Genomic DNA, 16777 nt, shown 5'->3' with positions numbered 1-16777 from the left:
GAATAATTACTATTTAGTTGTTCCAGTTTGTTATTTGCCTAATAAATAACAATACAATTTTTTTAATTTGACAGATTTCGAAAATATTTGTGTTTTCTCATTATTATGACAGGTGGTCTAATAAGTTTGTTAAGCACTGTATATATGTGTATATATAAATATATATATATATAAATATATATATATATAATATACATGCATTGCGTACACATACATTTCTGTGAAGAAGACACCAAAAAGACAAGTTTATATCTTGATTTATTATAAAGCCAGGCTGCTTGGACTATTAAAACCTATGTATGATAGTGAAATGAAAAGAAAATCAAAATATGGATATATAAGGAAAAATCATCTGATACATTGCAATGTCCCCAGGAAACAGTCGATTCAGAATTCGATACAAATTGCTGGTTTTACACAAACTTCCTGCAGAAGAAGAAGTAGGCTAGTTTTCCCCCCTTTTTACATGGGTGGGGGTCGTCCGTGTGTATCCAATGGTAAAATAGGGGTCCCTTAAGAAAAAGGTTGGGAACCAGCCCCTGGACCTGGGGCGACAGAGCATTCTCCATAGCTTCCCCCCCCTCCCTCTGGAACTCTCTCCCCAAACACATCCAAGACTGCACCGAACTGCCCACTGAGTGCTGAAACTACTGTATATCCAACGCGGTTACAGTATATGAGGTTATTTCTTAATGTCAAGCTGAACAAATTCAAATTTGACCTTTTGAAGGCAGCAGAAATGGATTCTTCAAACGGCGAGGCAATGTGTAAGAGGAAGGGTTAGTGCTTTGGTTTGGGGTTTATTCTGCGTTTATGAACAGCGTTTTTCTTTGTGTGCCTGAAACGTGGACTCTAATGCCCGATGTTCACTCCGCGTGGCTTCCGTCCTCTCTCCAAAACATATCGCGACACCAGAATTGATGCTTCAAAGCTTTAAGCTTTATGCCAAGAATTGTGTCAAACCAGCGTACAGGAAGCATGGGTCAACGCAGGAGAGAAGCCAAAAGAGTTAAGCCGAGTTGCCGGGGGGGCACTAGACCGAACAGGAAGGTTAGACCTCAGCGGAGGCTTCCTAGCTGTGGATGTAGTCGTTGATGAAGCTCAGATACTTGGACACCTGGGTGTAGACGCTAGGTCGGCCCATGAGGCCGCAACCTTCGACACTCCGATAGCTCATGATGCCCACCAGCACGAAGTCACTGCCTGTGCAGCACACCAGCGGGCCGCCATAATCCCCCTGCACACAAAAAACACACACACACACACACACACACTCAAGTCTTTCCACTTTGCGTTGTCCCTTCCTTATTTTAACTTGTAGAGTTGACACACAGCCGATAACTTTTTCATTAAGGCGTGAAACTTGGAACAGCGCAATCATTTTCAGAAAATGGAGCCATCGCGAAAAAGGCGTCACGGCGGCCATTTTACTTTTTGTTGGTCCAGGTGGAGCTAGCTTTAACTGCTCTATTCATATATAGAGGTAAGACGTGTAGGCCAGTGCTTCCCAGCCCGGTGGTGGTGCCCCCCCCCCAGAGAGAAATGAATTTATCCTTCAATGGTAAAACTCACTTTCCAGACGTTCTTCCCTGCGGCCACGCCCCCCGCACACAGCATGTCAGAGGTCAGCTCGGGATAGTCCACCTCGCACACACTCCGAGGGAGGATGGGAATCTTCTGCTGCTGAAGGGTGTCAAGAAGCAGCAGTGGATCTGCACACACACACACACACACACACACACACACACTCTCAGAATAAGTGCAGAGGAGGAGGACGGGATATTTTTCGGATTTTGGAGTGTAGTTTAGCGACCGAGGTTGGGCCTATATTCGCGGCTGGATGTTTTTGTGTTGAGATCCTTCCTGTTTGGCTAACTGGTCCCTGAGTGCATATCATTTTATGTTGCTACTGTAAATTTTCTAAATTCACCATGTGAGCGGTTGTAGTAGGCTTGTGCGTGCTGGCCACGCCCCCCCGGCTGTTAGAGAATTTATGGTAACAAATTGTTACTCAAAGCAGGGTATTTTTATGTCTTGGTGGTCTTTAATCCGTACAAAAACCGAAGCGTAAAAACTTTGAGGACTTCAGGTAAGTAGTCAGGAAGTAGTCCGACTTAAAACCCCCCCCACAATGTACCGCTTTTATATATAAGTTTTTGTTCGTTTGGGTTTAAAGAAGTTGTTGATTTTCAGAGATATTCCCTTGAAAGAACGCTTAAGTAATGAATGAATATACATAATTATATATGTATATGTATCTAATTCAACAAATACAATATGAGCATTCACGGGGGAGGGTTAGGGTGCTTCGACACTGTGTGCGCCTTATAGGCTGCTTTTATATGCAGAACTTACCACCATCCCCAATGCTCCCCCAGCCGGCGATCCAGCACTCGGACAACAGGCCGAAGATGGTGTTGACGCTGGGCAGACTCACCGGGGCGATGAGTGGCGAGAACTTCACCTTTTTTCTCAGCTTCACCAGGGCGATGTTGTTCATGTAGCCCCCTCCCAGGGCCCGGTACCCGGGGTGAGATATGACGAAAAGTACAGCCATGAAACGCGCCGACCCCTGCCGCAGATTGTGTGCGCCGAGCCAAACAATCGTTCTAGCCAAACTAGGCTTACGCCGCCTGGCAACACAAACACGTGTTAGTTTGTCTGCATTTATGAATGGCCCTCCGCTGACACACGCTACTCTTTCTGTATATTCTAACATGTAGGTAGGTTCCGCAGAAGTGGGACCGTGTGTTCAGGGAATGTGGGCCTTAAAATCACGAGGGCTATGATCATGAATTTTATAATAGCACTGGTTCAAATATGCATATATAATATGTGCGTCACGTTTTGGTAGGTTGCCCTGATATCAGGCTCTCTTTAATATACTGAACATGGGTGCAGTTCAACATTGTGTGTGTTTAAAGCTGCACCCATCAGTATTTTCATGTTAACTATGGATCTAACGGTTCATGTCATGTATTTATTTTCTGCATTAACAGCACACTTGTACTTTGAATGAGTTTTGTTTTTATTTGAATGGTATTAACATCTTCAATGGTATGTACTGGTATTTTTTTCTTGGAGGACAAGCTGTCCCATTAAACCTTAATAAACGTGAGCGAGGAAGAGGGGTTCTTGTTGGAGTCCGTGGCTTTTAGACTGATCAGTTCCCTACAAAAACAATGAGTTTGTTAAGAAGAGTTGTACCATTTCACTAAAACATGATTGGTGTGAGTGAATTATTGTGCATTTTCTAAAAAGTGGGCCCACTTTTGCCGAACCCACCCATTCTTGCACACGGGTTACCCCCATTGAAGGCAGTATAGTGGTTTTGACAAACTTAGACGCCTATGATAATCAATGGGCTCACTGCTACGGAAGATGATAAGGGTCATGTGGGAAAAAAAACAAAAAAACAATGTGAAAAACCACAGACAACCACACACTTACTTGTCCCAGCAGCTTGCAGAAGTGAGCAACCATTGGTCGTTGAGGATGGCAGCACCGCAGCGCCACCGCAACAACCTGTCATCAGTTGTGATGTTCAGGTGGACCACCCACGGCCATCTGCCCTGTGGGGCTTCCTCCCCCCCGACGATGGAGCTCCTCACCTCACCCTCGAGCAAACCTGGAAAAGCAATAATGAAACGTCATCAAATCTACGCTCAGGATTCTCTTCAAAAAACTCATGGAGCGTTCATATTTGGGATCATGTTTCCACATTTAGAGATCTTTTGGATCAGCGTTATTTTGCAAAATGTGATGGGGAAAAAAAACATGTCCGCTGTTATTTTCAGTATTTTCTTTCAACACTTTTAGCAAATATTACGACGTATTGGCTGACATTAGCTTTTAGCTTAGGTTGTACAGATTTTAGGGACATGAAGCATTTGAAGATACTCCAAAGAAATGACATCACAATAGGCTAAAATTCCAATATGGGCACTGGCGGACCATTTCTATTGCAGAGTTCAAAGGGTTAACACCCCCCCCACCACCACACACACACACACACACACAATTTAGAGTTGACAAGTTCAAATATTATCTTGGGTTAAAGTAAGAGTTTAACATTTTGGGGAAATAGGCTTATTTGCTTTCTTGCCGAGAGTTAGACGAGAAGAATGGATACCACTTTCACTTCTAAAGTTTACCAACTATTTAGTTCGCGAGTTTGTTTGTTTAATCCCCACAAAAACTGTGTCAAGTGTAAAAAGGTAGCGTTTATTTTTTTTATTATTTTTTTTACAGGCGTCATGTCCCAGACTATGTCCTGGCCGGGGGTGGTCACTGTGACGCTGACATTTACCGTTCAGTTTTGGTACGGATTACACAAACAACATATTATGTGTTAATTAGTGCGCTTTAAAGGCGCTGTTATGCATTATTATTTCATGCTAAGCTAAGCTAACCGGCTGCTGGCCGCGGCTTCATATTTAACGGACAGATTTCGGACGGACGGTATCAATGTTACCATCTAACTCTTGGCAAGAAAGCAAATAAGCGTATTTGCTAAATGTCAAACATTTTCTTTCAATCTACAATAGGCACACAACTGGCAGTCATTTTAAGGTGGCCAGTCATCGCTGTTAGTCAAATATGATAAATAAAAAAAAAAACAGCAGAGCAATTTTGACTGGTTTTGCCATAAAAGACCCATGATGTAGTAAGAGTCGGCAAATTAACATCCACAAACAGAACAGATGAATCCACACGCTCGTCTGGACACTCAAATAATGTTCTAAGACATAAGATGACTGCAAGGATGCTTCCCCCCCCCCCTTCCCTTCCTCACCTCCAGCGCTGATGACCAGTGCCAGCGCAGCGAGAAGTTTGCAGACAGCCATGGCCGTGCAGGAGTGAAGCAGTGGCTCCTGCAGGCTGCGGCTTTATATACGCCGCTGCAGGGGGGGGGGGGGGGGGGGGGACTCAGCCCTCCTCTTCCTCCCAAACCACAAGTGCATTCACTCACAGACTGCGGAACACATGCTGCTATGCTATTCCAGTATATACTATTAGAGTATTTCCACTTTGTAAGGCTTTGTATTGTTGCAATCATGTACTTTTTAACTTAAGATGCATACAAACCCAGAGCAGTGTATTAGCACTTAAAATATGATCCTCCAAGTTTAAACAAGATAAAATTGAATATTCTGGTCTAAAGTAGCAGCAGAATTCTCTCTTCTTCTTTTTTGTACACCTTTAATGGCCTGGTGGTAAGATTGCGTGTCATATTATTTTAATGCCACGTTTGAGTTGGTTTTCACATACATTTTTACTGCTTATTGGCGGATTAGTCAACAATTATAACTCTTCATAGGAACCATCTGCGACGATGTTTGAATAGTTCATGCGAATCCATTTATTTTGCACTTATACATATGTATTACTTATATATTGTAACTTTTGTTGTGAATGTTACTGTTATTTACTTTTGTTACTTCTATTGTATTTGTGTACAAATCCCTGTGATGTTGGGAAAACTGCAAAATATATTGTGACTACTGAGATAACCCCCCCCCCCCCCCCCCCCCATTTTTGTTGAAATAAAAAAGATTATCAAAAAAAAAAAGTTCATGCGAGCTTGATAACACAGTGTGATGTAGCTGCATGATTACACTTGACCAAATCCTTCCGGTGTGTTATAAATGCGTGTGTGTCTGTCAAATTATTCACAGGCGGGTTTAAAGCTGTATATAAACCCGCGAAGATATATCATTGTATATAAAAAATAACTATATTATATCATGTCATGTGCATGTATTGACAGTCTACACACCAGTAATGGACGCATGTATAAGATGAGTTATTCTTGTCAACGAATACATTAACAAACACTTTAAAATGTTACGTTACGATATCGCGAGAATAATAACTGTGAAAGCTCCCAGCGAAGTTTGTGACCTATTCCAAATAGCGACGCCGAACGGGAACGTCCAGGGTTGGCCTTTTGTTTCCGCGGGAGCTTGTTTTTGTGAGACACCGCGTTTCACGTGACGCCGTCGAAGTTTTGACAAGAATTTACCAGAGAATTTGCCGTCTGCGTTTGTGGAAGCTGCCTGGGACACTTAACATCCAGTCTACAATGTCCCCTGTCACGGTCGCGGTTTTAGCTAGCTGTTAGCCCGGAAGTTCGGTCGTAGTCCCTTGGTCGTGTTTGTCAACATGGAGCAGGCTGCCAGCGTCAACGCAGATGCACCTCGGCGCTCTGACAACAACGGTGGGCCTGTCATCTGTCAGCAGTGTGCTGGACTCGACTGATACATACCAAATTACAAACATTATTGTCATATGAGTCGCTAAAGGACTTGTTTATCTGTTATTTACAGGGCATAGCACACAATGGCGCAACTGGAGTGGATTTTGGTGAGTGTCCAGTGTTACGGTTTAAGGAGTGACCCTGTGACCCAAGGCAACACTGAGCGGAAGCTGTGGGCTTCATTGGTTTCGACCTCTGGTGCATTTGCCACCTTATGTTATGTAACGCTTTAAATGAAAAGGCGGCATTCATTTAAAGAGTATGTCTTGGGAAGCTTCGCTGTACTTCAGCAATTGTTTTTGAAAATTAGACTTTAAAAACACCGGTTTTTCGGTTTCACGAGCGACCACATTATAACTAACTACGACAACAACAGACGCATTCGGCCGAAAGTCGCCAGTTAACAGGGTCACTCGTTGAACCGAAACACCGGTGTTTTTAAAGTCCAAGTACAGCGACGTTTCCTCAGACATACTCTTGAAATGAATGCCACCATTTTATGCACCAGAGGTCGAAACCAATGAAGGCCACAGCTTCCTCTCAGTGTTGCCCCGCTGTTATATGTGTATATATATATATATATATATATATATATATATATATATATATATATATATATATACATATATATATAAAACTATATATAAAAAAAGAGAACCTCTGTTTGATGTCACTCAGGTTTAAGAAATGTTCGCCTCCTTGCACCCCGACAACTTCAATCATTAAAGAATGAAATAAAAGAATTGTCGTTCCCAAAACAGTCTCAGATCATTTTCAACTCAAACGTCATGGTAAGGAAATATATAACAACAGTAAGCACAAAACCATAAATGTCATTGCCTTTATTTGCCACAGATAGTTGGTGAAATCCAAGTGCTACATGTAGGAAAGGGAAAACCATTCATATTCCAATGCTTTTTTGAGTACCTGAACTGAAATAGGTCAGTCAAATTGTCACAAAAATGGCTTTGAATTCCAAGCCTTGTTTACCTAAATTTTTGTCATATATTTTCTCATCTACATAATATTTTTTTTTATTTCTATTTTCAGTCAGGGAAAGTTCGCGAGGGCAACATTAAAATATCAAAGCTTCCTGAAACGTGCGATTGTAAATCTGCAGTTCTTTTGTTTTCTCAAAGTGAAGCCTCCCTGTCAGTTATTGATGCATCCGAGTCCCGCCGGCCCCCGTGTCATCTATTATCTGTCTTCTGATTGCCTCCCCAGGCTCCTCGGATTGTGCAACAACTTTGCTTATGTGGTTATGCTGAGCGCCGCCCACGATATCCTCAGAAAACAAGAGTCAGGAAACGCCACATTATCTGTAAGAAGACACACTTGTGTTTAAAGGTTTTGTATTAGCCGCGGCCCTCGTTATTGGTAAGGGCTTGAGGCTGTAAAGACTGTGTAGATATAAAGCCACTTTTGACTTATTCCCCTTTTTTATTTTTAGACTTCAGCCACATTGGCCGTGGATGTCCAAGGCAGGAACGGTAGCAACAGCAGCCGCTATGACTGCAATCCTGTCTCTACTGCGGTAAATGGAGACTCACTACTCTTCGTTTGTCACTGTGAGGTTTCGCCAGAGACGACGCAAAAGTACACAGACATATATTGTAACATACATATTGCCCCAGCAGCCACTTTGGGAACCCTTGCTTTCGGCAACGATGCAAAATATTCCACAGTATATTCCCGTCACTCGGCACATCGTATTTGAAATATAAACACTTGTGATTCAAAAGAGGACAATCACACTCTTCGGGGGCAAACATTGGCTGTTACTCTTCCTCCTCAGGCTGTGCTGTTGGCTGACATCCTCCCAACGCTCATCATCAAGCTGCTTGCTCCCTTTGTGATCCACAAACTGCCTTATGGGTAAGACGATGGTTATCGCTTGTAAAGGTGCTTGTAAAATGTTTGTCTTTCAATTCTTTCAAACCTCAACCTGATTATTTACTAAATTATTTAAATGGGAACGGCCTATTTCAACGCACCGCCAATTAATAATTACAGTTTTGCTACAGGTTTTCTCACTTGCAGTGTTACTGTACCTAGCCACGTAGACAGTTATAACTGCAGGTTAAAGCCATTCCACGTATTGAATATCCAACCGTCATCATCCCATCATTCAGGGGCACTCATTTTGGCACTAGATGTTTAAAGGTGGTGATTACTTTGGCGCCTCACATGACTTTTTGTGGCTGCAAATCTTCAAATAGTGGCCAAGGCCAGGCCTTTATTTGGGACAGGCTTATATTAGAGACAGGACTTTATACTGTTCCCTGGTTAATGCAAACTTAAATGGATCAAAACAAATTTAGCATAATGTAACCTTTCATACACGGATTCTTTCCCGTCGCTTCCACTTCCAAAAGATATTTCCGGGCTGTTCTGTGGCTATAATTTGGCCTTCCTTTCCTGATGGGCTTTTATTTAAGAAAATGCGCGGGAATTGTTCAATTTCATTTACAGTAGTTCAGTGCAGGTGGTGCAGGCTACTTTTTGAAATTGGCCATTTTTGTGAATACCAGCTTTTATTTTGTCACTTTATGTGGCCTGTATGCCATGCAGTCTGTAAGTAATTGGACGGTGACTTGTTATTACAGCAAAAGTAATATTGTACGAATAAAAGCATGGTCCTTTAATTTTGTACGACTGGAGTATTGTGTTGTATTGTAAATTTCCTGCTTAATTCCTTGTCCTTCTAGTGTCCGAGTGTTGTTCTGTGCCATCATGGCGGCAATGAGTTTCCTCCTGGTGTCCTTCTCCTCAGCGGTGTGGATGAGCATTCTAGGTAAAGCTGCCATTTTCTTTACAGAGCTAGTGTTCATTTCAGTCAGATACAGCTTCTCACATCCAGTTTGTTTACCGTCATCTTATCTCGATGGGATCAGCTGCGGTTCCTCCGCAGAAATGTGATACCATTTTAGCCTTATCAGGACCTGCCGCTAGCAATACTTATCGCCGTGCTAACACTGATCAGTGAGCTGGCGTTTAAGTTCAAGTTGGCGTGTTTACTGTTCATCTGTAAATTTACAGAGTGAGCTAATGCTCTGGAAATGGACCTTACCACCCACCGTAGACCTTTTTTTTTCATTTTGGATATTAGGAGTTGTTGTTGCAGGAAAAGCACAGGTGGAACTAAGGACATGAATGTTTCTGTCAGCCGTGAAAGTGCCCCAGCATACACAATACTGGAGCCCTGGAACTGGCACACCTAAATGGAATGCAGCCATTAGTGACGTTCTTAGATACTGACAAAGGTTCTTCACTAGACAGTAAGCCTGACACTGAGTGGATCTTTTTGGAGTTTAAACTGTACTGATGAGATTTATCTTGAAACGGGGCAACAGTTGAAAATTAGCACTGGCACGCTTACGGTGATGTAGATCAATGCGCATTGTACCTGGAAATAAAAAAAGACAATAACAACAAGGTCATCAGTAAGTAAATTGTTGTCATTTTGAGTGACCGGATCAAAGAGGAAATTCCCAAACTGTAGAGACAAGTCAAGCGTGATTGGATGTAAATGATTCAGGTATCACTTCACAGCTAATTTTGTTAATTACACTGTTTCAAACACTCAAGAATGAAACTCGAGAAACAAAGGAATAACCCCCCCCCCCCCCCCCCCCCCCGTGTTTCTAGGAGTGATCTTTGCCAGTATCAGCTCTGGACTGGGAGAACTGTCCTTCCTCTCTCTCACCGTCTTCTTCAGCAGGTAAAACACTCACATCACTTTGTCTAATCCATATAAGTTGACAAAAGTGTAAGGTGTAGTCTGTTAAAGACGGCCTTGTTGTTGTTTTACTACAAACTGTAAAACATGTAATTGCAAAACGTCCTGCCATCATGACAATGTTTTGTTATTTCTTTGTGACGCAGTTGTATGGAAGCCCATTTGTGCCCGGAAAGAAATAAAATAGGTTAAATGTTTGTAAAGACCTACATTTAAAAAAAGTATAAGTGATATGCAATGACAAAAACATTGTGAAAAGGAAAGCTTAGTTTCCTATAAATCTGATTTACTATAAGTGTTTGTTTTTTGCTATTCCTGACTTTTCGCCCCTTTTCTTTCCCTCCCTGGTGTGAACAGAGGCTGCTTTATGAAGTCTCTCTTTATGGAAACTTTGAGGAAAATCTGACATCCTTCATTTCCTTCATTTGTGCTAGTGAATGCAGGTTTTATTTTTGGCACTTCAAATCCCTTCCTTACATGACCCTTCAAGGGAGAAGCTTCAGAACAGTCCCTCTTTGCAACCACATGTATCGGCCATTAAGTACACTATAAATGCACCTCTGAACATATTCAGGCTGGATTGTAAACGGTGGTTTCCCTCCTGCCTCAGGGATGTACTGGGAGGGTGGGGCTCGGGTACCGGTGGCGCTGGTGTCGGTGGAGCCCTCCTCTACTCGGGCCTCACCCAGGTCGGCCTGTCGCCCAAGATCACGCTTCTCATCATGCTGGTGATCCCGTTCGCTATGCTGATCAGGTAAGTGTGGAAATGCAAAGATAAGAAACAACTTCTGCATTATAGAAGCATTTCGTAATGTACATTTTTCATGTGTTTTATTTACATTTCCTTGTATGTGAAAACGTAGTTGGTAATGATGGTGATTTCTACAGATTACAGCTTCAGCTGATGTTCGACGGCCTGCAGAAGGCTTTGTTTTCCAACTTCTCACTGCATCACAGTGGATGTAATTGGGATTTTCTGAAATTGATCAACAGACAGGTTAAAACAGTGACTATGAAAACATCCAAAGAGAGTGGCTACTCTTCATAGACTATATCCTATACATTACTAACTTTATTTTGGACTCCACAATCAGTTAAACCTGATTAAACCTTCACACGTTTGAGCTTTTTTTTTCTCATTTTACTCATAAAACGAGAGAAAATGAAAATCATTCTTCCTGGCTCTGATTTTGCTGTGCTTATCCCGAACACCACCACCACCACCAGCTATTTCTTCCTGCTGGTTCCTCCACCGTCATTGCCGCAGTGGAAAAGCAAGGAGACGGAATACGCAGCCGCGGGCTCAGAGGAGAGACGGCGGCTGATGGACGGATCAGAGGAAGAGGAGAGGGAGAAGTCAACCCCGGGTATGTCGCAAACTTGGCGTAACTCCGCTAATGATGGAGGGGAAGAAAGCACAATAAACTGATTAAAACTGATAGAATTAAAAACGATTTGTCATTAAGACACAGTGAACGAATCCAGTAGAAGCAGGACTTTTAGAAATGCATCTGAAGCTAGTCAGCTAATCTAACTAGCATTCATTCATTCATCCTTTGCATTTTTGTTTGTTACTGAATAACTACACAGGCCGTGTTCTCTTCCCCCTGAATGTAGCCGAGATCAGGACCGCTGGACCTCTCAGCTTCACGGAGAAACTGCACGTCATCAAAGTAAGTGCGCGGCACTCTTCGCTTTCCGTCAGACTTTATTGATTTGCCTGTTTGTCTGGTTATGCTGTTGCTCCTCTCCTCAGGGCCTGCTGAGGTTCGTGTTTCCCCTGGGACTGGTCTACTTTGCCGAGTACTTCATCAACCAGGGCTTGGTAAGCTCTCCGGTGCTGTTAAGCCGCACCCAGCTCCCTTCTGGCGCAGGCTGCATGAGATACGATGTTCATGTATGTGGCGGCCATTTTCAAAATACAGCAGGCTTTGTGATAGTATTTTCTTTTCCAGATGGAGCTCCTGTTTTTCCCCAACTTTTTCCTGTCCCACGCAGAGCAGTACCGCTGGTCAGTCAGCCTCGCTACAATATTATTCCAAAGGAACCACTCCGACGACGCAGAGCCAAATTTGGTTATTAACTGTGTGCATGTGCTCAGGTACCAGACGCTGTACCAGGTCGGTGTGTTGGTGTCTCGATCGTCCCTGTGCTGCGTGAAGATCAGGAGAGTGTGGGCTCTCTCTTTGCTGCAGGTGAGCATGAAGTGCATACCAGCAGAAAAAGGGTAAAGTTCGTATTGCCAACATGTTTTAGTTGGATAGTCTGTAAATTCCCACATGTGGCAGCTAAATAAGGTTGGATGATGACTGAATATTAAAAGTTAGTAGTTAGTTGACAGGTGCAGTAATTACCCACAGTTTATTGGGTAAATGTGCATTATATATGTTGCTTGATCTTAACCATTGTTTAGTTGCCGTATTATATATAAACATTAGATTACAGCGCAGAATTGCAACAACAAAAAAAGCCCAAACAAATGACCATGTACAGATGTACGAATGAATGTGCGAAAGATGAACTGTAGGTCGTTTCTTGTTCGGGGTGTTTATGTAGTCACTCTCCACTTTTTACTCACCTTTCCTTTGTCTTTTCATGTACATTGATATTTCATTTGTGGAGTAAATTGACTGTATTTTGCTTTAGGACCGCTTTACTACGTTAAGCTCATGTTCAGTCCGATATTTGTACTTAACTGACTGCTGCAAATTCAATGCTGCGTCATCAAGAGCAGTAAAAGATACACTTGAAATGGCCAGGTTGGGATGACAAAGCTTGTTTGTTTTGTTTATTTTTTTTAATCACACACCACAGGTGGTGAATGCAGTGCTGCTCCTGTTCGCGGTGCAGTACCAGTTCCTGCCCAGCGCCTGGCTGGTGTTTGCTATTGTCCTCTATGAGGGTCTGCTGGGTGGAGCTGCGTACGTCAACACCTTCTACTTCATCAGCGAGGAGGTCAGGTCAAACTTTCTGTCGGTCTGCTTGTCATCCGGGGTCATCCACGGGGCATTGAGAGCAGCCGTTTGCTGATAAATGCAACTCTTCCTGTGTCGTCACAAAACCTACCACAAAGTACATTTCCCCAGCACTTCATTCCATCAGAGCAGCGGCGTCGCATGTAACTCGCCACCCTCTCTCGCGCGGAAATACTGTTTTCATTCACTATTTTTTCGCCCAGCTGCTTCTACGTGATCGCTTTCAAGCCACTGTAGACAGCCTGAACGTAGTCTCTCCTTTTGAGCCGCGGGGAAGAAACAACTGCACGAGGCGTTGAGTCATTGATAGGAGCTTAACATCACGGGAAAAGAAGGACAAAGTGAACGGAATCGGACATATTTAGCCTATATAAAACAATATTTCTGTTGAGAGGAGGGAGAGGGAGAGAGCAGCAGAGTGTTGAGTATGACATGACGTGTTGTTGCACTGATGAAATTCCTGGAAATGTACAGTTTAATTCTGTCCACAGTATAAATGTTTCTTATTAGGGCTATAGTGGGTGGTGGTGAATATATATACATATATACACCGATCAGGCATAACATTATGACCACTGACTATCTCTTCATCATGGCACCTGGGTTATATTAGGCAACAAATGAACACTTTGTCCTCAAAGTTGATGTGTTAGAAGCAAGGAAAAATGGGCAAGCGTAAAGGATTTGAGCGAGTTTGACAAGGGCCAAATTGTGATGGCTGGATGACTGGGTCAGAGCATCTCCAAAACTGCAGCTCTTGTGGGGTGTTACCGGTCTGTAGTGGTCAGTATCTATCAAAAGTGGTCCAAGGAAGGGACAGCGGTGAACCGGCGACAGGGTCACGGGTGGCCAAGGCTCACTGATGCACGTGGGGAGCGAAGGCTGGCCCGGGTGGTCCGATCCAACAGACGACCTACTGTAGCTCAAACTGCCAAAGAAGTTCATGCTGGTTCTGATAGAAAGGTGTCAGAATACACAGTGCATTGCAGTTTGATGCGTATGGGGCTGCGTAGCCGCAGACCAGTCAGGGTGCCCATGCTGACCCCTGTCCACCGCTGAAAGCGCCAACAATGGGCACGTGAGCATCAGAACTGGACCACGGAGCAATGGAAGAAGGTGGCCTGGTCTGATGGCTGTGGCCTCTTTCAGCAGGATAATGCGCCCTGCCACAAAGCAAAAAATGGTTCAGGAATGGTTTGAGGAGCACAACAACGAGTTTGAGGTGTTGACTCTCAATCCAATCGAGCATCTGCGGGATGTGCTGGACAAACAAGTCCGATCCATGGAGGCCCCACCTCGCAACTTACAGGACATTCTTGGTGCCAGATACCACAGCACACCTTCAGGGGTCTAGTGGAGTCCATGCCTCGACGGGTCAGGGCTGTTTTGGCAGCAAAAGGGGGACCAACACAATATTAGGCAGGTGGTCATAATGTTATGCCTGATCGGTGTGTATATACCTATATGTGTATATATATATATATATATATATATATACATATATATACACACACACCCCCACAATATATGTTGAGTATTTTGATATGATGCTTTGCCATATCACCGTGCTCCATATACAGCTGAGCTCCCGCTGTGGTGTTTGCCATTCCACGTGACATGTCTGACTTCTTCCTTTTCTCCCACAGAGCGCAGACAGACAGAGGGAGTTCGCCATGGCCGCTGCCAGCGTGGGAGACAGTCTGGGCATAGCTCTGGCCGGACTCACTGCTTTCCCCATCCACAGATACTTCTGTTCCCTATGACCTCGACCCACACACCGGCCAGCAGGATGAATAAGCAAGACGTGGGTGTGTTCCATCGAGGGATTTTTTTTATTTATTTATTTTTTAAAATCTGATATGAGCTAGAGACCATCTGACAAAAGCAGACTATACTCCTACATACCCCCCCCCCCCCCCGAAACTATGACTCCACATGCTGTATTCAATGCGGTTTCCTATTAACCACCAGTTAGCCATCCAGAAAGACGTGGACTCTCTTACTGACTTATCCTTTTTTTTTTTTTTACCAACTTGAACTGATCGGCCAATGCTCATTTTTATGGTGTACACACGCCGGGCCATGCTGCGAGCAACCGCGATCAGAGCCCACAAGAAACGTGGATTTCGACAAGAAGGCGTTCTTCTGCTCCAAGAGTCCGCCGCCTGCTGAGAAAAACTGATCCCATGGCTCGTTTTTCGGCCCAATGTTATTTGCGCGCAAACCTCGCTGGCAAATAATGTGCTTCCTGTAGCTGCTTCTAATGTGAAGGCGCTAAAGCAGGGCAGGACAGCGGCCGTAGTTTATAGCATATAACATAACCAGACTATTTTTTTTTATTACATCCACAGTTGATTTTAACAGTGTTTACGGAACAGAAGTGTTTTTGAGTGACCGGACAGAGTAGAGCATCTCATTTTTGAAAAAAAAAAAAAAACACCTATGGTATCTTTGTCTCGCCGTACAGCCTGAGGAGCTTCCTATTAGTGGACGGCTGACCAAACACCAGACTACACAGGAGTTGAGCTTCATTTTACTGACCTCTCACGAATTATTTATCCTTTTTTCACAATAATGAAGTCTTCAAAATGAAAAATGTCAACCTCTTGCTGCTATTTAGAGCTGGCAACGTACAACATGCCAAAAGCTAATAATGGTATAATGAAATGATCGGGAGTGAAAGGCCTTCAAGCTTGAATTTGGATTTATATTTACCTCTGATGGTGTGAGATATTGCACATCTGCTATGCCATTATTACATATTGATGTGGTGTACTCAATATCGGCAACACAACCGAGGAGCCCAGCCCACTACAACATCATTTTTGGCTCAACACATTTTAAGTAATTGCAACAGAGTTGCTCCTCTAAACTGAAGACTCTGCTTCATTTAAAAGTAGATTAAATTGTTTTGTGGTGCCTTCAAGATTCTTAGACCCAAGTAGAATCAGGTTTATTACTTAATCAACTGACATATGTCGTTGCTTTTCAGTCACCGGTACAACAAGTTCAAGCGCGTCATGATTGAAGTGACCAAAAATGTCTTTTTACTGTACGTTGCTACCAAAGATAACAAAGGTTTAACATTTTATATTTTATATACTTTAATAATCTGGTAAACAGGACCATGTCCAGAGCTTTTAAATGTTAATCGTTTTTTGTTTTTTTTAATTGAGACTAAGTCAACAAAAGTCAGTGGGAAAATGTTTTTTGGGTGTGCCTGTCATCATTGTTAACATCATGAAAACATTCAGCCTTTGTGTGTGCACCCTTTTTTTGTTTTCCTGTTTTCTGAAAGTAATGTAAGTAAAAATGTGATTGTACAAATTACACACATATGCACACTGTTTTCTCTTTAACATGTCTCAAACGCGTACCGATGTGCACATTCCTACTGAAATTTTAACCACCTACGTTGTTGTGTTTTGCTGCTGCTGTTGAATTGTCATAACTTGGCTACAACTTGCATATAGTGGTGGTTTTTTTGTGTGTGTGGAAAAATTGGCCTGCATGCATTCAAATGGGTAATTGTCATGGAAAATAAAAAGGTAAATACATTTTGAAGTGCAATTCAAAAAATGTGGTCTTTGTTGTGAAGTTAGCCGACAGGATACTGTGATTGTAGCGTGATTATTGCCTCTGGTGATTTGAAATCAAAGCATGGTGTTTCGCCCATGAGGTGACAGGACCACCTGTGAGTGAGCCCCTCAAACACAGCGTATCTGCCTGACACCGTTTGAATTATTAGAATTTAGGTATCGCTCAAATCCATTCTGCTCTCAAATACAAGTGGGGACGGCTGCT

The 16777-nt window shown here is 43.1% G+C and overlaps 2 protein-coding genes across 2 annotated transcripts; one reads left to right on the top strand and one right to left on the bottom strand.

Moving 5' to 3' along the window:
- Positions 1 to 274: 274 nt before the first annotated feature.
- On the bottom strand, positions 275 to 4847 carry LOC139299696 (tryptase-2-like). Its single transcript, XM_070922548.1, has 5 exons — positions 4796 to 4847; positions 3451 to 3628; positions 2356 to 2633; positions 1573 to 1712; positions 275 to 1237 (listed from the first exon to the last, which is right to left on the bottom strand). The coding sequence occupies exons 1-5, from the start codon at positions 4845 to 4847 to the stop codon at positions 1073 to 1075; spliced, it is 813 nt and encodes a 270-aa protein (XP_070778649.1). The 3' UTR covers positions 275 to 1072.
- A 2649-nt stretch (positions 4848 to 7496) lies between these two features.
- On the top strand, positions 7497 to 14831 carry cln3 (CLN3 lysosomal/endosomal transmembrane protein, battenin). Its single transcript, XM_070922553.1, has 13 exons — positions 7497 to 7580; positions 7710 to 7793; positions 8055 to 8134; positions 8968 to 9053; positions 9908 to 9980; positions 10609 to 10752; positions 11226 to 11365; positions 11616 to 11671; positions 11755 to 11823; positions 11954 to 12009; positions 12100 to 12193; positions 12813 to 12953; positions 14620 to 14831. The coding sequence occupies exons 1-13, from the start codon at positions 7521 to 7523 to the stop codon at positions 14734 to 14736; spliced, it is 1200 nt and encodes a 399-aa protein (XP_070778654.1). The 5' UTR covers positions 7497 to 7520; the 3' UTR covers positions 14737 to 14831.
- Positions 14832 to 16777: the final 1946 nt, after the last annotated feature.

The sequence above is a fragment of the Enoplosus armatus genome, chromosome 17 (assembly GCF_043641665.1).
Source record: "Enoplosus armatus isolate fEnoArm2 chromosome 17, fEnoArm2.hap1, whole genome shotgun sequence".
In the NCBI taxonomy this organism is placed as follows: Eukaryota; Metazoa; Chordata; class Actinopteri; order Centrarchiformes; family Enoplosidae; genus Enoplosus; species Enoplosus armatus.
Note: the sequence above shows the minus strand (reverse complement) of the source record. Positions and strands in the feature narration are given on the sequence as shown.